Source organism: Primulina huaijiensis, chromosome 14 (genome assembly GCF_012295235.1).
Source record: "Primulina huaijiensis isolate GDHJ02 chromosome 14, ASM1229523v2, whole genome shotgun sequence".
Classification (NCBI taxonomy): domain Eukaryota; kingdom Viridiplantae; phylum Streptophyta; class Magnoliopsida; order Lamiales; family Gesneriaceae; genus Primulina; species Primulina huaijiensis.
In genome coordinates this window covers 2,171,275-2,194,919 of record NC_133319.1, presented here as the reverse complement: position 1 = coordinate 2,194,919, position 23,645 = coordinate 2,171,275, and the positions used below count along the sequence as shown (strand labels likewise).

At 34.2% G+C, this 23,645-nt stretch overlaps 2 protein-coding genes and 1 long non-coding RNA gene across 7 annotated transcripts; 2 read left to right on the top strand and 1 right to left on the bottom strand.

Annotated features, from left to right (window-relative positions):
• Positions 1-367: 367 nt before the first annotated feature.
• Positions 368-3,508, bottom strand: LOC140957431 (uncharacterized). The gene is made up of 2 exons (XR_012171623.1): positions 3,017-3,508; positions 368-658 (listed from the first exon to the last, which is right to left on the bottom strand). It is a non-coding gene; the product is annotated as an uncharacterized lncRNA (long non-coding RNA).
• A 180-nt stretch (positions 3,509-3,688) lies between these two features.
• LOC140957430 (uncharacterized) lies at positions 3,689-8,850 on the top strand. Of its 3 annotated transcripts, none has more exons than XM_073414670.1 (9): positions 3,689-3,968; positions 4,224-4,308; positions 5,097-5,138; positions 6,080-6,248; positions 6,628-6,680; positions 6,794-7,018; positions 7,605-7,651; positions 8,200-8,261; positions 8,389-8,850. In XM_073414670.1, exons 1-8 carry the CDS (start codon positions 3,742-3,744, stop codon positions 8,258-8,260), a joined length of 909 nt encoding a protein of 302 aa, XP_073270771.1. In that variant the 5' UTR covers positions 3,689-3,741; the 3' UTR covers position 8,261; positions 8,389-8,850. The 3 variants fall into 3 exon arrangements, with proteins under 3 accessions (XP_073270771.1, XP_073270770.1, XP_073270769.1); XM_073414669.1 differs by having other exon boundaries at positions 8,373-8,850; XM_073414668.1 differs by lacking the exon at positions 8,389-8,850 and having other exon boundaries at positions 8,200-8,272.
• A 679-nt stretch (positions 8,851-9,529) lies between these two features.
• On the top strand, positions 9,530-22,860 carry LOC140956743 (protein LEO1 homolog). Of its 3 annotated transcripts, XM_073413612.1 has the most exons (13): positions 9,543-9,764; positions 9,996-10,073; positions 11,870-12,192; positions 12,398-12,524; positions 12,636-12,821; positions 14,005-14,181; positions 15,669-15,800; positions 15,973-16,152; positions 16,230-16,361; positions 16,514-16,615; positions 16,728-16,964; positions 21,790-21,957; positions 22,458-22,860. In XM_073413612.1, exons 2-12 carry the CDS (start codon positions 10,059-10,061, stop codon positions 21,919-21,921), a joined length of 1,743 nt encoding a protein of 580 aa, XP_073269713.1. In that variant the 5' UTR covers positions 9,543-9,764; positions 9,996-10,058; the 3' UTR covers positions 21,922-21,957; positions 22,458-22,860. The 3 variants fall into 3 exon arrangements, with proteins under 3 accessions (XP_073269711.1, XP_073269712.1, XP_073269713.1); XM_073413610.1 differs by lacking the exon at positions 9,996-10,073 and having other exon boundaries at positions 9,530-9,764; XM_073413611.1 differs by lacking the exons at positions 9,996-10,073; positions 22,458-22,860 and adding an exon at positions 22,116-22,343 and having other exon boundaries at positions 9,530-9,764.
• Positions 22,861-23,645: the final 785 nt, after the last annotated feature.

The window sequence follows — 23,645 nt, the reverse complement described above, 5'->3', positions numbered from 1 at the left end:
ATAGTATATTATCAATTGAGAAAGGACCCAGGCTCGGGTTCGGGCCTTCTAAGGTTATTTAATTCAGTAGCCTGGGCTCTATTTAATCTCTTTGAAGATCATCCATATTTGATCTTTCGCATTTGGGTCTATATGATTTTGCTACTTTATGGGTGACTGGATTCAAAATCGCGAGCAAGTAAAAATAATTAGGATAAAAAAAAACATGGATCAATTTTTAATCAATTATACACTGAAAATAATTCTATTGCTTTTCATTTTCATGATAATTATATCTATTACATAGAATATGTTCAATAAATAAATGAACCTTTATGTAAAAATTAAAACTTGGGAATAATCCATAAAAATAAAAAAAACTTGGGAGTTGTCGAACTCAAGTTTAATATCTTTACTTGACACCCAATGTCTCGGAGGCTTATTTACCAATATCAAAATCATTATCGTTGAATAGTCAATGAAACAAAACACAAATATACTGTAAAAATGTAAGAGACATTGTGTCGAAACTATCAGAGCATGATATGAGAGCCTAAAGTCTTTTGGTGAACAAGACAATTAGCCAAATTCAAACACCAAAGTATCAAACCTCCTAGCTTTTCGGGCTCGAGCGGGGGCTCAACCCCATGTAATTTGTCACCAGCCCATGATACCAAACCTGGTGTCCACAGGCATAAACTAGTTAAATGATGTCAGGCATAAAAATGACATTTATATTCATCGAACAAAGCAGCAGATCAAATATGTATTGTAACTATGTAATCTAGGTCATATATGCAACATTTTCTTCAGTATTTCTTTCCCTATGTCCTAAATCATAATTGCTAACAATGAGGTAATTGAGCAACATCTGAAATCACCTCGTCTTTCGTGTTTTTCATAGCATTATACTGGCAGAGCATATATCCTGACAAAGTCTTACTCAGTTTCAAGCCACGTCTACTTGAAGGTTTCTCTCCATAATTCAAACCTTTTCTTGATTTCATTTGTCGAGATGTCAATTTAGACCATGTTTCAAAATCAATAACCATAGCATATTCCCTCCATTAAAATTTTCTGCTATTAATCAATGCAAAGAGACTTGAACTAAATGTAGGATCTTGGTGTAGCACAATAATGATAAAAATCTTTTGTATCACCTCTACCGTCCTTGTGTTAGTTACCATACTATCACACATTTGTTATTCGACTTTATATTCTGACAAACTCCTACTTTCTGTTAAATACACCATAATACTTCTCTTGGGACACAATTCTATATATTTTCTTAATAAACACCATATGCAATACTTAATTTCCTTCTCTGCATCTTTATGTCATCGTTCTTATGATATAACTATCATTCAGAGTAAATATTCATGAAATAAAGCAGGACAAAGAGTATACTATAGTAAAATAATATTGCAAAGCTTATCCATCAATAACATATAGAAAAATTTTCGGCGATAAAAGTTAAACAATTATCCCTATCTGTCTCATTGTTAACTAGACTTTTTTTACAATAATATTCTCATAATTTGTGGCTTTTATTTAGAAACAAGTTCTTTTAATCACCTCGTATATTTGCTCACAGTGGCTACTCATAAAAGGTCAATGCTGCTTTATTGAGATGTGCTAAGTGGCCAAAAGACAACAGTCCACTCATCTTTTCTCGCTCACAATAATAATCGACAAAAGTTATAGGAGAAAATGACTACTGCTGAGATTGTCAGTGATGAGATCAGATATTCAGTGGCCATAAGATCTAGAAATAGTATTTGAAGTGATGAAGAACAGGAAGAGTGATAAAGCTAATACCTGCTGGTTAGAGAAAGTTAGCCATGAACAGAAACAAACAATTGAGACCATCTACTAAAGACATTCGTTTAGTAATATGACTTGATCATGCTCTCATTATAAATTATCCTATTAGTCTTTCCATATTAAATTGAAGGCATGTATTTGTTAATCTGTAATGTTTTCCTATATCACTTGTTAGAAGCATAAATTGTGTGAGACATTTCACCAATCCCTCTCTAAATGACTCTAACAAAAAACATCAAGCTATAATCTACAACACTATAAGCCATTAAGTTCACTCAACAATCAATGTACTCTCAACTACACTAGTGCACAAATTATTTTTTTGAGGAGAACTTATATCTGCTTTTAAACAGGGGTGGAACGCACGAGCAGACATGGGTGACACTAACCCCATCAAATGAGAACCTTTTTCATGTCTAATTTTTCCAAAAAAAATTCGTGTTCCCTTAATTCTATTAATCCTCATCTGATGACATCATCTCGACTGATTGATTACAAAACAGATGATTGATTATAAATTGTGTGTGATATTTGACCAATCCCTTGTTTATTGTGTTACTAATTGATAACAAAACAGATGATGTTCACATTTGTGACTCATATGATCAATGCTTGTAACTCCATGAGGTGTTACAATAAAGTGTGTAGCAGCAACCCATTAGCTCATTTTTCTTACAGCTCCAAGGATAGCAATAATAGTTATGACTGTGGTGGAATACCTGTTTTTACGTTCTGGTCAATTGCTCTGTTTGGTATGTGCAATTTTTAAACTTAAATTCTCATTCAATTTTTATGCCTGCTTATATATCAGGGCACAGATACCTGCTTGAAGCTTATTCTGTTAATCTTTGTTCGGTTTAGTCTAACAAACTATAGGTATTAGTAAACTATTTTCCAGGTAGTTTACTCTGGAAATTAGTAAACACTCATGATTATGTTTATTTCTTGTGTTATTAATTGATAACAATACATATGATGTTCACATTCCCCTTCCCTAAAGGAGGACGTATTTTATTTCATCTCTTAACTACAAAACGTGGGAACAAATGCCAGTTTTTTAGGTACTTCCTCTGAGAAACATACATATCCAATTTTTTAATTACTTTCCAAATAAAAGGGAGAACATACATTAAGAACCTAACATCTCCAACAAACAAAGACATGTGAATAATATGGGTACATAGTAGAAATAATCACTCTAAAAACTACTTACATCATGGCCATGGAGATCTGTTTAAGATCATTCTCAAAATTTCTCATGTTAGCGAGCGATTGAGTGCAAAATATAATTGCGAGCCACGAACAAACCTTGATATGTGGCAAAGCAAACAAATTACGATTAAACAACAACTAACTTTAACCCTTTGAAGCTTCATTGGAGAAATTCAAACCGGACATAAAGTGATATTATCGAAGCTATTAACTGCAATGGTGAATTGAACGGTAATATGTAGATCTAACATAGCTAGTGCGCCCGAAACATTGCACCAAGTACGCCGAAAATGATGGCGATAAATCCAGAGTAATCGACTGGAAGGTCCTGTGGAGCAACTAATTGTGGTTTGTACGGCTGCGCCGCCGATGAGTGCCGAGGATTGTTGAATTGCGACGCCATATCTCTCCTCATATCTTTTCCTCTCCGTCAATCAACAAACTCATGCTAACGGAAAAGTATTATCAGACCACTTCACCAAGTAAAATTAGCTAATAAATTAATTCTAATAATAATACATTTCAAGTTATTAATTTTCATATATATATATATATATTATATTTCTAGTCTTTGAAATTGAAGTAATTTTCTTTTTTTCAAAGAAAACAATCAATTTTTTTTCATAGCTCTTATAAATAAATACACACGGCAAAATGTTTTTCGAAGGCTGACCGCTGTATATTTCAAAGTGACCGAATACGAACATAGCGGAAAACCAGAGATAAATGGAGCCAATTACTCCCCCACGAGGGTCTACACAGATCTCCCGAAATCCTGAGCCCGCTACGGCTCCGGCTTCATCATCGGCGGCGCGGCTATGGAGACCGGTTGCACAGCGAAATATCCGTAACCAGTGGTCGAAGCTAGCTTCTTTTCGTCGCGACTGGAGCAGCGCTGCCGCCGCCGGCCGCTCTCATGCCACCTTCATTGTGAACTCCTACCTCTCCCAAAAGTACGCTCTATACTCTCAGGCAATTTATTCATATAAAAGTACGATGAAATTCAAAGAAATTATGGGCGTATTTTAATATACAGCCAGATTTTGGAAAGTACAGCTTTTGAATCATGTTTCAAAAGGAAAATTATTGCGAAAGTTAAATTTTCAAAACCCTCGCTATTCATATCTCAGTTAAAACAGTCATTTGGTGTATAAAAGCATCGTTGATGTTACCTGTTTATGGAGCTTCCTACTTGTGGATTATCACAGGTATATGGATGGAATGGATATGAATGTTTTGAGTGACATGCCTAACATTGAAAAAAAGGCTCGTCGGAAATTGTTCAAGCAGCAGGCATGTACCATCACCTTTTCATCTCCTTTTCCTTTGCTCCCTTTGTTTCACTTTAAAGTGTTTACATAATTCGGAGATTAATGTACAGCTAATGATTCTTTCATGTATGGCTGAAACTTGTGTTTTTCATTGAACGCGTAAATAAAGGACATTAAAATTTTCATTTTCTATATTGTAAAGCCAAATTGAGTATATACCAATGACACTCCTAATTTGATCAAAGCAGTGAATCGGACCCCAGATATTGGGACAAATGTGGGAAATGATTATTCTGAATCGTCTGCTGATAATAAACTTGCATGACACATGAGTGAAGTTTTATTTGTGCTCTTATCCACTCACGTGAACCTAACAATTACCATAAATTATCATATATCCTTGCTTTTGAATTACAACTTACAACTTGTTAATAAAGTTGTCAACTTAATCCTGATACTTTATGAAGTTTTAACACTTGACACTGAGAGGCTTGTTTGACCTGTTGTCTGTAATGTTTTTACTTCTATTTTCTTCTTTATTAAACAAAATGGCTTCACATGTATTAATCTTAATATGTTAATGGGTATCAATGTTGTCTGCTTGGCACTTTAATTTAATGATTTGATGGAGCAGACTGCATATGCAATGCTGTATGCGTTTAACTTCTTATGTTTTGTCTGATATCTGTAGACTAATTATGTGCTGGATGAGGTTTTAGTCTAAACGTTATGCCTATGTATGTGTCATCGTGTCTATAACGAACATCTGTTGTCCATATGTGGGGCATGTGACATTTTTTGTTTTCTCAGGAGCTTTATAGAAGCAAATTGTTGTCATCTTACAGAGATATGGTAAGTGAAGTATACTTTTTTTTAACCGTAAAAACATTTTTTATGTACTGTGTTTTAGTTGGAGTCATACAATTCATTCATATGGAAGACCTATAACATGAAAGATTTAGCTCGTATGATATGATGTGCGCATTGTTTTATGTGGTCATATATTATTATGCTTTCTGGGTTTAGTTTATCTGTTTTTTGTTAGCGGAGCTATATATATTAAAGGAAAAGCAGTGCTTGCAACTCTTTGTCCTAATTTCAATTGCAAATCAAGTTCGTATGCGAGATTCATGGATTTTGATTTTGAATTCGGTCTTTGCACGAGATTTCTTTTTTATGAAAATTTCCCAAGCAATGCATGAATTCAGTTTCGCATCATCTCAATTTAAATGTATATGGCTCGACCGTGTCTATCGTACCCTAGGAAATTATTTTTGATAATTTCACCTCTTGATAAGGTTGAAGGATGATATGCCTTGCTAAGTATTGTCATTGGTTATGAATTGATGTCTCTTTGTGGTTAAGAGTTTTCCATATGAAAAATTGAGAAGACCTGGTCTTTTTTATGTTCTATATTCTTGTAGTAAACTCGACTGCTTATGTACATTGGACATCCGGGAATCTGGCACTATAACGTTGCATGAATTCATTCATAGAAACACTCTGTTAGTATTCTGGATTATGGGAGTCGCTTGTCTTTGGAAACAAGATTGGAAAAAAATTGCTCATCTTATGACTTACATAACATATATTACCATATTTCACAACAACATTTGAATGCTCCAAGAAGAAATTTGTAATTCTTTAATATCATGTTACTTTATTTAATATTTCGCTACAAAAACTTTTGTTTAGAACTATATGAACGAATTGTTGCCTACACTTAGGTTCTTGCTGGAGGGTAGTGTATCAACAGGACACACATTTATAGCTCTTGGGAAACTATTTTCCAGGTAACAGTTGTGACTCATATGGTCAATGCTTGTAACTCCATGAGGTGTTACAATAGAGCGACTAGCAGCAGCCCATTAGCTCAGTTTTCTTACAGCTCCAAGGATAGCAATGATAGTGGTGACTGTGGTGGAATACCTGTTTTTACCTTCTGGTCAATTGCTCTGTTTGGTACGTGCAATTTTAAACTTAAATTCTCATCCAGTTTTTATGTCTGCTTATATATAAGGACACGGATACCTGCTTGAAGCTTATTCTGATCATCTCTGTTCGGTTTAGTCTAACAAACTGTAGGTATTAGTAAACTCAAATTTGCAATGACTGAAGATAGTTTTTTAATAAATCAGATATGCTAATGCTACTCCATTCAGCTCATTGTTCAATTTCATATCCTGTACTATTTTAATACTATGCTGTCCAGTATTGCTTCTTCTTTTAGCAAGAATGCAAGATTTCTTTTTATAATTTATCTTGGGCTCTTGAACTGTTTTTCTTTAAAAGCTATACAGTGATCTTGTCATGTTCAAATTTTGTTAACTTTATTCTACAGAGGAACTAGCATGGGAAGTTGTTCAAATGTTTATATCAGAGCTGAAGCTGAAGGTGAATCCAATTTTAATATTCTATTTTGCCACTTTTAAAGATTGTTTTTAGTTCTTCTCCTTTAATTGGTATTGCATTTTTTTAACTTTCCATCTCGAATTTCACTGTTGCAGCGGTTGCTTGTGTTGGGTTTGCTCTCAATCTATGATGATAATGTTGCAGAAATTGTTGGTTTGAATTGGTCTGCTGAATTCTATGAGGGGGAATTCAAGGATCTGTGTATCTCTAACTTGCTCTCAAAAGAAACTTGTGAACCAATGCTTCCATCCCTTGAGAGTTGCACATCTAGTACTTCAACTATTCAGCAGAAACAAAAACAGAATTGTGATGTTCTACAGGTATTGATCATACCACTTTACATCCGTTGTTGTTTAGGAGTGAACGGTCATCGTCTACGTGTTACCTGTGTCCAATATGCACGATTGTGTATTCAATTCAATTCTAACTAAATATCCGTTTATGCACATCATTTGTCATGCTAGTGCTATTGCTATTTGCAAAATGTTTTGTCTAAAATATTCAGACCGAAAAATTACCTTTAATGAGGCCTTTTGTGGTCTGTCTGCAAGTGCATAGCACCACCCCCATTAAATCCACGTCTTTCTCCAACATATTAGCATTTTCTATAAATGTACTGGATCAGGGTACTAATAAATGCGCTCAATACCTGTTTGGAATTCTACAATAAAATGAATAGATTTAATCTCCATATATTTCCCTTTGTGTGGTTATACTTACATATGCGTATAAAAAACAAAAATATATGGATACGCTGAAATTTGTAAATGGATCTACCAACAAAAGTGTGTATCTGTCCATTACTCTGCATATATGAGTATCAAATTCATACAAAAACCACCCTTATTCTAGCATTTTTTGACTTCCTCTCTAGTTTTGTTACTCAACTTATCTCTCACTCTACAGGTTTACATAACAACATGGATGGTCGATGTGAACATAAATAGAAGCAGGTAATTACATTTCAAACTTTTGTTCACTTTGTTATTTAACATTTGAGGCTATAGCTGTTTGAAAGCATGTCTAGGCTTAAGTGCAAGCTCCAGTCAACGTGCTACGCTTTTGCAAATTGCATGTCGAGGTTAATATGGATTTTGAATCCGAAGTGAAAATGCAATGTAGCAATACACCATATGTACAGTGATAAATATTTGTTTTTGTTATCATTAATCGTTCGTAAAGTTAATATCGGATGCTACATAATTTTTTTCAAGCATCTGGATTTTAAAATAGCATACCTCAGTGTGTCTCACTTTGATTGAGCATGCCTCTCTCCTAGTGCATAGCTCTGGGGCACTCATTCATCTTAGTCTGTGTTGGTTGGATGACTTTACTGAATACCGACCTTCAAATTGAATGGAAATTCCCGGTGATTTTTAAACATCTATAATTATCCTACATTGTGCAACTTGAATTCACACCTCATGGTGAGAAAACTTCCTTTAATATTATTATTTCTTTATTTATTTAAACCATTTCTCTACTGTTGAACCTTTTACAGGGTGGACGAAATATTTACTATTGTGGGATCCGAAATGCGTGTCGACTTTCTTCAAACATAAGGTTGGTGGAAGGTAGTACACGGTTCAACTAAGAATTCACAGTATCAACACCTTGATAATCTGTTGGTAAATGCTGGGGCACTCTTTTTGGCCCTGTTTGATTGATTTGCAGAAAAACGTGTCTACAGTCCTGGAAAAAAATCGACCCCGGGGCACAAATTGTCACTGGATCTATATCGATGGTTTCCATTTCCTAGAAGATGATGGAAATACATGAGCTTATTACCATATCGAACAAGGTTCCTCTGTGGCGGGTCAAGACATTGTCTACTTGTTATTATTAGATCAGAGTTAATTATTTTTTAAAAAAATATCGGGATTGCTGAACACTTTGACTAATTTTTTAGTTAAGTTTGCGTGTATACTTTTTGAATGTGGGAATAGATAGTGTATGAAAGTATGTGGGTGAGATGTATACTGATCGCTAATGACGCGGTGTAACGGGGAAATTGATTTGTATCCGGAAAATAGTTGGACACGAAGGCCAGCCACGAAGGCCAGCCAGATAGATGAAGCACCAACATATATTTGAATCTTTGTCTATTTTGTAATTCTTTTGGCCTTTGACAATGTTTTTTAGGGAAAAAAGGTAAAGGTAATTTTTACTAAACTAACACTCTTAAATTAATTCAACAGCAACTTTTTTTTGTTTTTTGTTTTTTTGTTTACATCGGAACTCATAACAACTATTTTTTTACGTGTAATGAGTAAACATTCGGATTAATGCAATAAATTGCAAATCACGTTAGTTAATTTAGACTAACATAATAGCTTGTTAATCATGTTGGTCACGTAAAATATATTGGACATGTTTTGTGTGACAAATTCGTCAAAGAAAGTGTTAATAAAGAGAGTCAAACTCTTGATCAGTCAAACAATCATATACTCTACCAATTCGTATTCTTCTTGGGACAACAATTTTGTTTTCTTAGTTGTATACAAGGCTGTCAGTAAAATATTATTAATCTCTATAAAAATTTAGTTACAAAAATTAGTTAAAATTATTTATCGATGATTTGTAACTTATCTGCTTTTAGATTTTGGTGACATACAACTCGACTACAAAAATTCTTTATTCATGGATAATCCACATATTATATAAGCTTCGCGTATAGTTCTTTTTGTTTTTTGAACAAACAATTCTTTTGTCAAATATCCAATGAATCACGAGTTCATTTCCATGAAAATATGTTTATTTTTGGGAATGGCAAATAAAACAATAAAGTCTTGTTTCATGAACGGTTACTGTTTCCTAATAAAGGCGTGGATATTGATTGTATAATTCATCTATATTTGATTGCAGCCCCCTTCTCAGAACCCCTACTCGCGCGCACACCACACACAGCACAGAGAGAAACGCACTCGAATTCGTGTAAAAATGGCGGGAGAAGAGAAGCGGCATCAGATGATGCAAAACCTGTTCGGTGACCAGTCAGAAGAAGAGGAAGAAGAGGAGGAGATCGAATCCGAGCACGAATCTAATCGACAGCCCGATTATGCTTCCGTGAGGATTTTTTTTACTCAATTTTTTCTTCGCTGTTAAACCGAAAAAAACTTTCAATTTTCAACGAATTATAACCCGAAAGTGTTTTGGCTGATGAAATTATTTTATTTTACTGAAATTGGTTTGTCAATGCTGTAATGGATGCGAGAATCGGTCTTCCTTGTGTTTTGGAGCCTGATATTTTAAACCTAATTCCCAAATTATTTACGGTGAGCCAATACCTGGATGCAGGCTTCTGTGTGCTTGTTCCGCACAGGGTGGGCTTAACAGTGGAAGGTAGGGCAGTAGACCTGTATGGTAAACTTCAAGGTATAAATCATGAAAACACGAGCTTTTCCTGCAAAAGTTCCCAAGTTTTGTGATTTTAAAATAAAAGTGCATATGATAGCCTAGTGTTGCCTTTCATTATTATTTTACTCCTGTCCCTGCTTGCAAGAGTGTCCATTTTTTGGTATGGAATGATTTTGGTCATTATTCTTTTCGAAATTGTAGTTATGAACTCGTGTAACTTTATCTGCATCTATTAGATCAGGTGTTGATTCAAAAGATATTTAGTTTTGGATATAGGTTAATGAGATTAAGCAGGGAGATTAAGCATATGTGATTTGTATTGCTATAATTGAATTACAGGTGAGGTTCTCTGACAAATATTGAGGGTATAAGTTACGTTACATGCTCATTCAAGAATCTAAGTTATATTTTTGCTAATCAAAATATCAAATTTCAATCTGCAGTTTCCTTTCTTCCCATTTCAAAAATTCTGCTCCCATGTTGTCTGTGTCTTGATTAAACGTTACGTAATTTTGTTAAACTCAATTTAAGAGATTGTACATGCATAGTTATCTTTATTTTACTTTCAATGTTGCTCTGTGTTAACTGAGATTTCCTTGAATGATAAAGGTTTATCTAGAATTTCTTATCATTTTCAATCCATAAATCGATGACACACAAGTATGTGGCTATTAACCCTAAGTATATGAGTTTCAAATCTGACAGCCTCAGAAGATGTGCTAATTATTGAACTTCAATGTTTGTTCTTTTTTAAAATTATTGTAGTATTTTTTGTTTGGGGCCACCAATAAAGAGCTATCAAATAAATTACAATGGGTAGAAGAAAATCTCTGAAATCTGTCTGGTGATGAGTGTGCAACTCTTTACTTTCATGAAACATGTCTGAAAAGTGAATTCATGACTGACATCCTTAGTCCTGGTTTTTACTATATGGTTATGTTTGGTATGGATGATTGAGGTCGGATAGGTTAAATAATTCTCCCAACACATGCTTGGTAAGATTTTTCAGGTCCGATTCTTATACAGATGCTCAACATAAATAATTATTTTTTCTTTACAACTCATCCTGTTGATGTGATAATCTATCCAATTTCTTAATTGAATTCAAAACTCCCAATATGACCCAAAATAAAATAATGCACCCGACAACATGTGCGGCCTGATTTGAGAAAATATCAGTGGACACTAGATTTTGAAGGTTGTATGGAGCAAATGTCTTTTACTCAGAGATATAAATCTAACACTGACGGTGATTTATTTGGTTGGATGATTTAATTTATGATTTTATTCTATCGCCCTTATAAATTATGAGCTGGTCCAGTTTTCCTTTGAACCTCAGTTTTTCTTATTATGCTTTGACATCATTATGGAACTGAGACGAACCATATTCTTCCTCTTTGGTGGTAGGCAAGGATTATGAAATTTTATGGAAAAAAGAAAATGTGGAGATTAAAAGAAATTATCAGGCTTAACTTTTTTTTTTTCAGGGTATAATGGTAATTTATCAAATATTTATTTCTCAGTATATCATATTGGTTTAATCGCCGCAACATAATCTATCATTTCACAATTATATCTTATGAACCAAGCGCCACCGTATACTATTACCTGTGATGGTCAAAAGATAAAATTATAATTCATCTTGTCGTTATTTTAATCCAAATTTGAATTAGTCAAATCAAACATGCTAATATCTATCGATTATTATTTCATATTCAATATAGTTATCTCAATAGTCCCAGTATAATTTATTCTTATATAGTCGTATCACTTGAACGAAATGCAACATATTCTGACACTTGTTTTAATTTTAGGATGAAGTAGATGGAAGACCCAAAGGCGAAGGTGAAGGTCATGGGGAGGCCGAAATTGAGAGTGGGGGTGAACCGCAAGATCTTGATCGTTTACATGGAGAGAGCGAGGATGAGAGAGATCAGAGCTCTCAAGAAGTTGAATTAGGCGATCAAAGGGAAGAAAGTGAAGATCGGTCTTCGGAGAGCGATGAAAAGGAGGTATATGGCCAACGAGGTGTGACAAGCAGAAGACGTGATGCAATTGACAGTGGATCAGAAAGATCCGAGGAGAATCATTTCCATGCTAATGAGGACGATGAAGTGAATATGGCCCAGAGTCACAGGTCTCTTACTCATTATTATCAGCTCACTACTTTACAAATTGTTGTCATTTATTATTTGATCTTCCCTTCTGCCTAAACTGGATTATAAACAATGCATTTCCTGTCACCTGCTTTGAATATTTCAAAACTGAGTTATTTATCATTTCTTCAGTATGATAGTTTAGATGACTGTGTCCAAGGGTCTGAATTTAATGGCTTGCTGCAGATCGCCTGGTGATGAGAAAAGTGATCAATTTTTACTCTCCGCACCAGAGATACGTGATGTTTTTGGAGACTCTGATGAAGAAGAACAAGCAGAATACGAAGTTCAGAATCAGATTGAAGAAGGAAACGTTAGTAGGAGAACTCATTTTGAAAATTTCTTTTTTGTTCATGCATAAAGATGCACTGTAATTATAAATAATATACATATGAAATGATTCTCATATTTTCCCTTGATATAGCAATCACCTGTGGACGAAGAGGTAACTTATGAGGGAGAGCTTAGGCCAGAGGATATGATACCTGATGAAGATGCACCATATGATTCTGAAGAGGACCACACCGATTCTAAACCTAAGGAAAAACCGGTTGGCCCCCCACTGGAGTTGGAGATTCCTCTGCGCCATCCTCCAGCTGAATCAGACAAGGTTTTACCTACAGTCTTGTTTCCACTGGAAGCTGCTACAATTTGGAATCAACCAAAATATTCATGACTGGGATATAATACACTTACAGAGTCCGGTGCTTCTGTCTATCCAGAGTACTAATTGGATTATATATTGGTAGTTTTAAATCATTTCATGGGGCATCTGCTTCTTCAAAAACAACCAAGACAGTTTGGTGAATTTGTGTGGAAAATAGTTGTGATGAGTCCTATAGATTCTTCTGAAGCGTTTACTTGATCTATAGTATTCAAACTGCATAAATTATTCAATTTGTGCAATCTTTCACAACTTAGGCTGGATGTGTGCTGAAATTGTGTAGATCTTAACAAAAACATGGATGCAAATGACATATTGAGAACTGTGGAACTTTTGATACTAGTATGAAGGTAGGAAATATAAATCACATTGGGCTTTTGCTTAGTGTAATGAGATATCATCTAAGAAGACAAAATCAAAGTGGATCAGTTGTCTATTTCGAAGGTACCACTTTTCCTACAACTGTTAAACCATCCATCATGCTTACTTTAATTTCAGCCTCGCCATGATTTATGTGAAGTCCTCGAGATATGATCTACTGAAAGTTAACTTGTCTCCCGGTCTAACCAATAATGAAGAACCTAAACTTGTTCGCGTTGCCCCTGTGCAAACCAAACTATTGTTTACAAGTCGATTAGGTTGGAGCGAAACATAAAGATTTTCGACAACGGAGTGGAGTCGATTGGCTAGTGTTGGGACTTGGGATAACATCAGATTTAGAGCTGCATTGTGGACTAGAAATATTTCAGTTTTCAAACATTTATCGATTTCGGAGTTGGTTAGGGATTGGAGTTTCATTCAATGATGTTGTGATCATATTGTTTTTTATTTTCTACGAACTTGCGGATATCTTGTCCGCCTTTTTGTAACTCCGCCTTTTTGTAACTTTATCCTTTTTATATTATATATAATATCGTTTCTTATATAAAAAAAATATTTGGGTCTTTTGAAATTGGATAGCATTCTTATACAAAATTTATGGTTAGGTAGGTTTTAATTCGATTTTTATTTATGTAATTACTTGTTTTGGAGGGGATATTGGTTCTAGTTTACCTGGACAATTTAGTAATAAACTCTAGGTATGAAGTACATAGTTGCTGAAACAGTAGTGATGATTCTACTATTGCAGATGAATATGATCAAAGTCTCAAATATTATGGGCATAGATTCTAAACCTTTTGATCCCAACACATTTGTGGAAGAAGATTTTTATGAGACTGATGAATCAGGATCGAGAAAGCGGATACGTTTGGAAAATAATGTTGTTCGTTGGAGGAAGGTCAAAAAGCCTGATGGCACATTGTCTGTAAGTAAAGCCTTCAATGCTTTTTCAGTTGTTCCCATTTGAAACATGTGCACGTGAAAGTGAAGTTGTCAATACTCAAATATAAGTTAATCCGAGGAAAAAAAACTTAGTATTGGATTAAAGAATGTAAAATCAATGGATTATAAATTCATAATGTGAATCCTTTATACTTGTTTGCATGTTTTTGAGTCATTTGAATTTGAAATTTCTTCTCTCTTTTAAGCTTGTTTATAGATCGGTATAATGAATTTTAAACTCTTGAAATTATTTGAGATTCATCTTTTGAATTCTTCACTAATTGAAATGCAACCTGACTATATTCATTAATATATATTTATTTTATTGTAGTTTTGGGCAATATATCACATTTTATTGGCTTTTGTAGACGAGACTTATATGATTGAATAGGTCCTCTCTTTTTGTGAGATTTACATTGACTTTATAGCTTCTGATATAGTCCCCTGAATTGAAATGTGTGGAAAGAGTAAATTATTGCAGATGGTTTGTAAATCTTTTGCTTATAGTATCTCTACAACATGTAAAATTGGCTGCATAGGTGCATGATGCTCATATGATCATGGAATGCATGACTGACAACAAATTGGGATGGAAAGTTAATTCTAATATACCCCAATAAATTTCATATTTTCATTGAGAGGGCCATTTTATTCCTTTCTGATATGACATTATAAAGTTGTGATGGGATCGAATATTTTAATGTTTGTTAAAGTCCTTATAATATTGGAGAACAACACAAAAGTAACACAGTATAAAATTTAGTGAAAAGAAATGTACCAACTTTTTTATTATGGTTCACATTTGCCTGATGTAAGCAACAAGCACAAAATACATAATTTCAAAATACTAAGAGGTTACGAGACCCGTTCACCTGGAAATAAAATAAACATATTGATAAGACAGTGTAGAACTAGAACCGTGACTTAAGAATTTTAATCAATAGTAAACTAATTTTTTTAATATAATATGCTAAAAGAAACTCGACGGTTGGACAGATTACCATTCTATTTGGGTTAGTTTTATCTTTGCCTTTTTAATTTGTGCTCGTGAATTCTATTTTTTGTTTCACAATGGAGATATTTTTCAAGATTTACAAGTTGAAGGCCAAGGAGAATGTTGGAAGGCAAAGCCTGCAAATTAAAACAACATATAAATCAAGTAAATCTTGATAGATTGATGATTACTTAAATAAAATAGAGGAGTTGGTTTTATTTTCTAATGTAACCATAGATTTGTTGTGAATTGATGATTGAGTAAGTGAGAAATTTTGTTGTGAATTGGTGATGAAGTGAGAAATTTAAACAGGATACCTTCACAAATCAATATCGTCAATATATGAGCTCTGTTCATTATTTTATCTTGGATAGGAATGTTTTTCGTACTTGAATTGCACTCACAATAATGTTGCTATATGTTCGAATTCAGTTGATTGTTATTATGATTTCATGATAGAGTGATTATCTGTGTAGATGGAAAGCAATGCCAGATTTGTAGAGTGGTCAGATGGAAGCCTACAGTTGCTTATTGGAAATGAAGTGCTTGATATATCTAAGCAGGATGCTCAACACGAACAAACACATCTTTTCCTTAGACATGGAAAGGTAATATTTTCATTTCTCTTTGCATATTGTGCATTGTCTCTTTATTATACAGATAATGTAATACTGGCGAAGCTATTGATAAAACTTTAGTAGGTGCACAGGTTCAGATGGATGATATCTTATTTTCATTAGATAATGCTGAGCCTTCGGCTGATTGACAATTCTGTTTCAGGGCATTCTCCAATCCCAGGGGAGTATTTCATCAAAAATGAGGTTTATGCCTTCATCATTATCCTCTAATTCTCACCGTTTATTGACTGCTCTCGTTGATTCGAGACACAAAAAGGTTTACAAAGTCAAGAACTGCATCACAGATATTGATCCGGAGAGGGAGAAGGAGCAAAAAGAGAAGGTATAATTAAATGTACTTAGCTTTGATCGTCAGGTGAATGGACTTCAAGTATTGCTTTGTCGTGTGGGTCTTTTTAGGCTCTTAGTCAATCAATCAAAGCTAGTGAACTTCTTAACCGGAAGAAGGAGAAGGTGAATCGTAAATATACACAACCTGCCCGCAGGGAACGTCAACTTTCACCTGGTTTTCTGGAGGATGCACTTGATGAGGTTAGAATTAGGGCATCTTTTCTGGACACGAGCTTACTTTTGTTGTTTTGCCGTATCATGAATGCCTAATCAAAACTACTTGCCTCCCAATCTTATTGTGAAATCATTCTCGTTTCTGATATTAGTTTCTGTATCATTCTTCACTTCATTAGGAGGATGGACAAGATTATTATGATTCTAGGGGACATCGTCGCTTTGAGGACGACCTAGAGATGGAAGCACGAGCAGAGAAGCGCATTATTAATGCGAAGAAGGTTAGTCAATCTGACATGAGTAATATGAGCAGTCATGTCCCTTTACCTTTAGTCACTCTATTTAATGTTATCATTTAATCTTGATTTTAACTCTATGGGTTTTTACATTCAGGGCCCTAAAGATATACCTCATAAGTCGGCATTTCCAGGTGCTAAATCATCTCGACAACCAGTGGATTTCTCTGAAAGTGAGGAGGAGTCTGAGTATGAAACTGAAGGTGAAGAAGATGAAGATTCTCCAGTACATGGAAGGGGTGAAGAAGCAGAAGAGGATTATGCCGAAGAAGAGGAAGAACATGAGCAAGGAGAGGAGGAAGAGACTTATGTTGAATCCGAAGTGGAGGCTGAGGTAAGGGAAAGTTCTTTTCATGATATTTGTTTTTGCTTTAGCCTTCATATGTGCACGTATCGTGGCATAAAATTTGAAATTGTTTTTGTTTCTCTTTTAGGGCTCTTCACCAAATTGGCCCATTATAAATTTCATTTACATGTATGATGTCCTCAGGCTAAATTCATGTCTGGTATCTGTAATTTGTTAGGGTCGTGTAACTCCTCAAAAAATTTTAAGTGTTTAGTCAAAATTTAAATAAATGATTTGAATAAAAATAATTACAATACATTAATTAAATAAAATAAAATCTACTATCCTCAACATAAAAAAAGTTATATAAATTTATATTTAATACTAAAAATACATAAAATATGTTTGTAAAATAATATTAATTAATTAAAAACAATATATACAAGTAAATAACAAGGGAATTTAGATTTATTTAAAAATGGAATAAAGATCATTTCAATAAAAATATAAAGTAAAACTATTTAGGTTAGTAATAATCAGAATAAAATCAAAATAAATAAATAAATTAAAGATTAGATTTTTTTTAAACAGAGGTTAAAAGTATATAATAAATTTAAGGAGAAAAATGATTCTAGAAAATGTATAAATGACCTAAAAATGAATTCAAAATAAATAAAATTATACTATATCACATACATACAAATATATATTAAATTCATATATACTAAATTAATAAATAGAATAAGCCCATAGTCTATATAATAATGGAAAGTATTTATTATCAATTAATTCTAATAACAATCATGTGTCATCCATTTAGGCAACACTTGGCCATGTATAGTTACTCATCCACTTCATTTTCTACTATAAATAGACCACTTGAGATGCATTTTACTTTTTGTAGGATTTAGAGAAATATACGAGATTGGAAAGAAGTCACAAAAATAAGTAGAAATAAGGGAAATTGACGGAAAAATAGCAAGTCATCTCTAAAAATTCTGAAATTTTTACATAACCATCCTCTTTTATCCAGAAATCATAAAGGCCAGGAGGTGTATCAAGATCATCAATCAATTTTTCCAAAATCAATCAAAACCGTGTAAAACTCAATTCCAAGTTACTAGTTTGTGATCCTCATTTTTCCTTATTGTTGAACGAATTTTTTTCCTTCAGTTTTAACATAAAAATTGTTCAAAATGTTTCCTAGTTCACAAATGTGTCATCCGATCATCCCGATAATCTCCGGAAGCACTGTTTTTGGTCGTCCAAAGTGAGCTTGACAGTCATTCTAGTTTTTCAAATTATGCTATTGATCCGTTCCAAATTTGGAAAGTGTTCAACATAAAAGTTGTGTGAAATAACAAGATGCGTCTCCTGTAAAAATTCCGGCTGCGTGTGGCGGTCGGAGCTCGGCCACGCCACGTGCCGACGAGTTTCATGAATTGTCCGACTTCCGAACGATTCTCGGCCACGCCACGTGCCGACAAGTTTCATGAATTGTCCTACTTCCGAACAATTCTGGACTATTTTTTGGTTTTTTTGGAAAGTTTGATGATTTTTGGACATGCATTTTAATTGTTATGAAATTTTAAAGTGTTAAAACCTCTAAGTACAAGTTTTGTACAAAAAAGAGTTTTTAAAGATTGCAACACAACCATTGTAAAATCCCTCAAATGATATTTATACGAATTATCTTGGCTTGTGATCGACAACTAAGGTGAATAGTAAGCTACCGAGGTTGGGTTTTCCTACCGATTTCGTTAATAATAGAATTTGACATTTGGCCTGAAATTTACAATAACGTTTATAAACTACTGATTTATTTATATATTGCATCATGTTGTGCATGTCACAGATTATTAGTCATATTGTCCTGCATATTTGAATATCTCTATTTATTGGTTCTTGACTGATTAAAGATCGGCTATTACTGATTGAATGAATGAATTAATGAATTGAGTCTGGACACCGGTCTATGTACCAGATTACTAGTCCACTATACAACGCGGTTTCGGCTCGGAAAGCGAGTCCAATGAGTAACAAATTCAAAATCTGGTGTATGGTTCATCTGAATAATGTGATTTCGATTCGTAAATGATCAATTGTACGGATTCTAATTGAGTATTTGGGGAAAAGTGTTACATCGAATATTGGTGAGAGCCACCTCTTTAGTCTACGCTCTTCATTTCAGAGTCGTGAACAGTCACATGTCACTTGATAGGATATTTTCGAAATGATACAATGATAAATACCATTTTGTCCTTTTAATAATTTTAAAAAAGTAATAATATTATTTAGTAAGTGTAATTTTATAATTTAAATTCAATGATTTGACTGATGAAAGACAAATAATTAATGATTTGATTGATGTAAAATAAATAATTAGTAGATGGATAAATAATATGACTAGGTAAACATGTGATAAGATAGATAAATTATCAATTGATTAATAATATACAACTTGAAACGGTGTGCCTAAATGTTTAGTTGTTTCCTCCAATACTTTTTAAAGAACATGATATGAACTCTTGTACGATACAAGACTACCTAGGGAAATTCTATCTCCCACTGGGTGTAACACCCCCCGTTGGGGTGATAACACACGCATGTGGGGCCCACGAAATTCAACGGAAAATACTGTTTCAGCTGGTGCAGCATAGAATTTCCCGACTGCCTATTGCTGTGTAGAATTTGACAGTGAAATTCAGGTTCTTAAGAAGTCGGTAATCAAATATATTGTTCTTTTAACGAGGCATGCCACATGGGTGAAATTTCATGAAATTTGTAAACCAGTTGACCAATTTGACCGAGGATCCTGACTAAACGTGTAGTTTGAGTTGAACCTGATTGAAATACTAACGGTGAAGAAACTCCATGTGTCAACCGCTAAAATGTTCTTTTTATCAGAGATCTTAGGTCATGCAATGACAAAGGACTATTTGGATTCAAAATACAGGCTATCTGTTTCATTTCTGATGGATTTGACCCTTCATTTCTGATGGATGTGACTATTTGGATTCAAAATACAGGCTGTCTGTTTCATTCCTGATGGCATCCACGTACTGCATGTTCATCGTGGACCATGCGCTAAATGGGTTGAACTTGAATAAAACAAGATTAAACTTAAGCTGCTAATTAATATATCACCTCATTTTCTTCTAATACGAAAAGAACCAATTTGTTGTGGTACGGTGGTACTTCTCAAAATGGATTAAGCTTGAAATTAGGCATTGTTACTCTTAAGTTAGTAATTTATCTTCAAGTTTTTTTAATATTAAGATACTTGATCCTCTAGATAATTGTTGTAGTTGGAACAATGGAACTTCTTCATAGCGCGACAAAAGCATTCCATTTTACCATCATAAGTTTCCATTTGTCATCATGAGACACCTTACCCAACCATTGTTACCGCGGTGATGCTCGTACCTGATATTAGTTGTGACTTGTGAACCTGATTTTTGAAATGTCCATTTTGTGACTTACATAGTTCTCAAAAGAGAGCCTCAGGAATGAGGTGCATCAGGTGCAGTCCTGTGTGAGTGGATACATCCTACGTGCTCTGGCATCACCAGAGGTGCGTGCCTAAGGGAAGAGGCACATGCCTCTGAGCAGGTCCAAGGCGAGGCCTGGGCTTGTAACTCTGGGTTATTTTTTAGTTGGGCTTCAGCTATTTTTATATTTATTTTTTCCTATTTTATGGTTTTTATTTATATGATAATATATTCCAATTTCATTCACCCATAGTTGTCAATAGCCTCCGTAGCCCTCGCTATAGCGAATAGCGTAGCGAAGCGACACCACATCGCTATGGACCGCTACGGGCCATGGACTTTGCAATAGCGCTCGCTATCCTCGCTATTGGCACTATAGCGACAATCGCGATAGCTGAAATAGCGGCGCTATTGCAAAGCAAAGCTGCATGCTTATTTTCTGTCATTTTTTTCTTCTAATTTTGGTTTTTTTGGCATGTACTTAGTTAGGTTTTTGCTGGAAATTATATTTTTCTGCATTTCTTGCTTTATTTTTGTGTTTTCTATGATATTTCAATGAAAAAACTTAAAATAATTTCAGGTTTTGGTATTTAAAAATTAAAGTTGAAGGAATATTATGCTGGAAATTAAGGTTTTTGAATTGATGTTACTATATGCTATATATTATATATTTATATACTTGTGGCGCTTTACTTTCAAATAACCTTCGCTACGCTATTCGCTATGCGCTATAGCCATGAGCAACCTTTGCGCTACGGGACGCTATGCGCGATTGACAACTATGCATTTACCATATTACTATAACAGATGGCCAGGAATGCTAACTCCAGAGAGTTGTATTTTGCATTCTCTAGTTATTTTAGGGTAGTTTATGCTCTTTTATTTCATTTTTTTGTATATTTTAATAAATGATTCCCATTTGCATTTAAATCTAGTAGTCCTGAAATTTGTTATTTTATTACACTTTTTGCAAATCATTTTGGTTTTATTCGAGTATGATCTTAAGGGAAAAAAGTCTTATAGTTTAATTTTTATGTGAAACATGTAGCTTCTTTGATATATGTATCATTTTTTCTCCCGGAGCACTTCACATTTACAAGGTATGTGCTTTGCTTTGTACCTCGAGCTCTAACAGATGGTGACTGAATGAAGCTATTTTTTTATGTTGAAAATATTGATGAAGCTTTTATATGCACTGATATATTGTTTTAGTTGATCTTAATGGGATATCGCTTGATTAAGATTATGCAACACCTGGTAAGAACTGACTGTTTTGTACAAGTTGCATACACTTTGCCATATTGTTTACAGTGTTTGATTGGGCTGCCCTTCCCAGCAGTGCTGGGTTACTAACTTTCTTCTTTGACATTATTATTTACCAGGAGGCTAAGCAGGTCAATGGTTCTGGAGGCAGCCTTAAAAGGAAGGACATCGAGTCCGACGAAGACTCTCCTCCAAGGAAGGCTACAACCCATCGGCGGATGAAAATGGTTTACGACAGCGATGAGGAATGATACGTGACTTTAAGCTCTGCGAGAAAAGACAACACAGTATGTTTTTTCTGCTAGACGTGGTTTTACTATTTTAAAAAGGCTTTCTTTAGTGTGACACTGAGATGTTATTTTTTCCATTTCTACGAGTTGGTGGGACTTGCTGATTATATTTAATTGTGCTCATTGCAACACTTGACTATTTATGACTGTTGCAGAAAATGTATACAGTGCAATATATACTTGCTTGAGGAAATGCACTCTCGAAACACTTGAATATGCATGAACCCATAATTGACGTGCAATTCTTTTGGTTTGGTTGGAGATGCGAAATGCATCAAAACTATTAATGTACCTGATATAAACTCCACGAAATTAGAAGTTAAACTAGGACACTGGTAGTTATAGATGCCGTGCACTTGTAACAGATGTCGCCTTCTACTGTCATTTCTAAATTAACAGCGGATTAATTCTGAATTTCAATTGTTCTTTTACATTGTTTACTTTTATTTCTACTTTTAGTGCCTTTTTCATGGTCCAAAATTTTCTTTCTGCTGCAGATAGACACAGTCTTCAATTGTTCCATGAAAAATTTCGTGGCGATTTTCTATACCACCATCCAGGTACTTGTTGATGAATATCAGTAATTATTAAGAGTTGGGGTATCTGTTTGTATATGATCTGTCTGTCTGGATAATGCGGCATAGTTAACAGTTTATCAGTTTATGAGTTCCCGTTGCACATTCTGCAATATGATTCGGATCTGAAAAAAATATTAGCTTGCTGAATCATGTCGCCAAATTCATTTCTTTATAATCTTAGCTTGGATATCATGCCATGACGGATACGTTTACATGTGCAAATTGCAGTCAGATTCAGATATATGCTATATTGACTGCTAGTTGAATCTGTAGTCAAGGCTGATGAATACTTATATTTATCGTTTGGTAAAATTTTAATTTTTGTCATGTATTGATTTGTGATTTTGTCCTCTTATCTTTTGTTGAATCAATTATAGTTCAATAACTATGTCTCAACTAGTCATCCTCAAATTAAATGACTAATATTAATATTAATTTTTTTTATAATTACATGGTTTAAAAAATTTGTTGTCATATTTACATATATTTAACAATGTAATTATAAAAATTTAACAATAATATTAACAATTTAACTATATAATTTTGATGAAAAAGGTTAATTTGATCATTAAAACCTACTCACATGACTATAATCTATTCAATAAAAGATACAAGATTATAATATCATATTTCAATATATATAAATTGATATTTTGGCTTTATAAATCGACACGTATTATGTTATGTATGGTGAGATACATTTGGATTCTTAATGAATATTGGAATTTTCAATTTACATTGGAGGCCATGTGAGAGTTTCGGGTGGATCGTACGTACACTTCAGTCTTTAAGGCTGCGTTTGGTTGCAGGATAAAATAAACTAATGATTAGTATGTAAATAATAAAGAAAATGATTGTCGTAGATATGTAATATATGGTAGTATGTTTGGTAAGATTTTTAAGCGTAGGATAATTTTGAATTTTTTGTTGAAATGACAAAATTGTCCTTTCTTATTTTTTTATTCTTCCACTCCGGCGGCCGGAGACGGCGGAGTCGGGCGGCGGATGACGGTGGTCGGCCGGAAGCGGCGGCGGCAGCAGTCGGCGGTGGAAACCGGCGGTGGCTGTCTGCCGGCGGCGGCGGAGGTCGGCGGCGATCGGCGGCGA

Excerpts from the sequence above, each read along its gene's own strand:
- LOC140957430 (XM_073414670.1), top strand. The coding sequence starts at position 3,742 with ATGGAGCCAATTACTCCCCCACGAGGGTCTACACAGATCTCCCGAAAT. Across the intron at positions 6,249-6,627 it reads CTGGTCAATTGCTCTGTTTG|AGGAACTAGCATGGGAAGTT; the intron begins GTACGTGCAATT and ends TTTATTCTACAG. Across the intron at positions 6,681-6,793 it reads TATCAGAGCTGAAGCTGAAG|CGGTTGCTTGTGTTGGGTTT; the intron begins GTGAATCCAATT and ends TCACTGTTGCAG.
- LOC140956743 (XM_073413610.1), top strand. The coding sequence starts at position 9,639 with ATGGCGGGAGAAGAGAAGCGGCATCAGATGATGCAAAACCTGTTCGGT. Across the intron at positions 12,193-12,397 it reads AATATGGCCCAGAGTCACAG|ATCGCCTGGTGATGAGAAAA; the intron begins GTCTCTTACTCA and ends GGCTTGCTGCAG. Across the intron at positions 12,822-14,004 it reads CTCCAGCTGAATCAGACAAG|ATGAATATGATCAAAGTCTC; the intron begins GTTTTACCTACA and ends CTACTATTGCAG.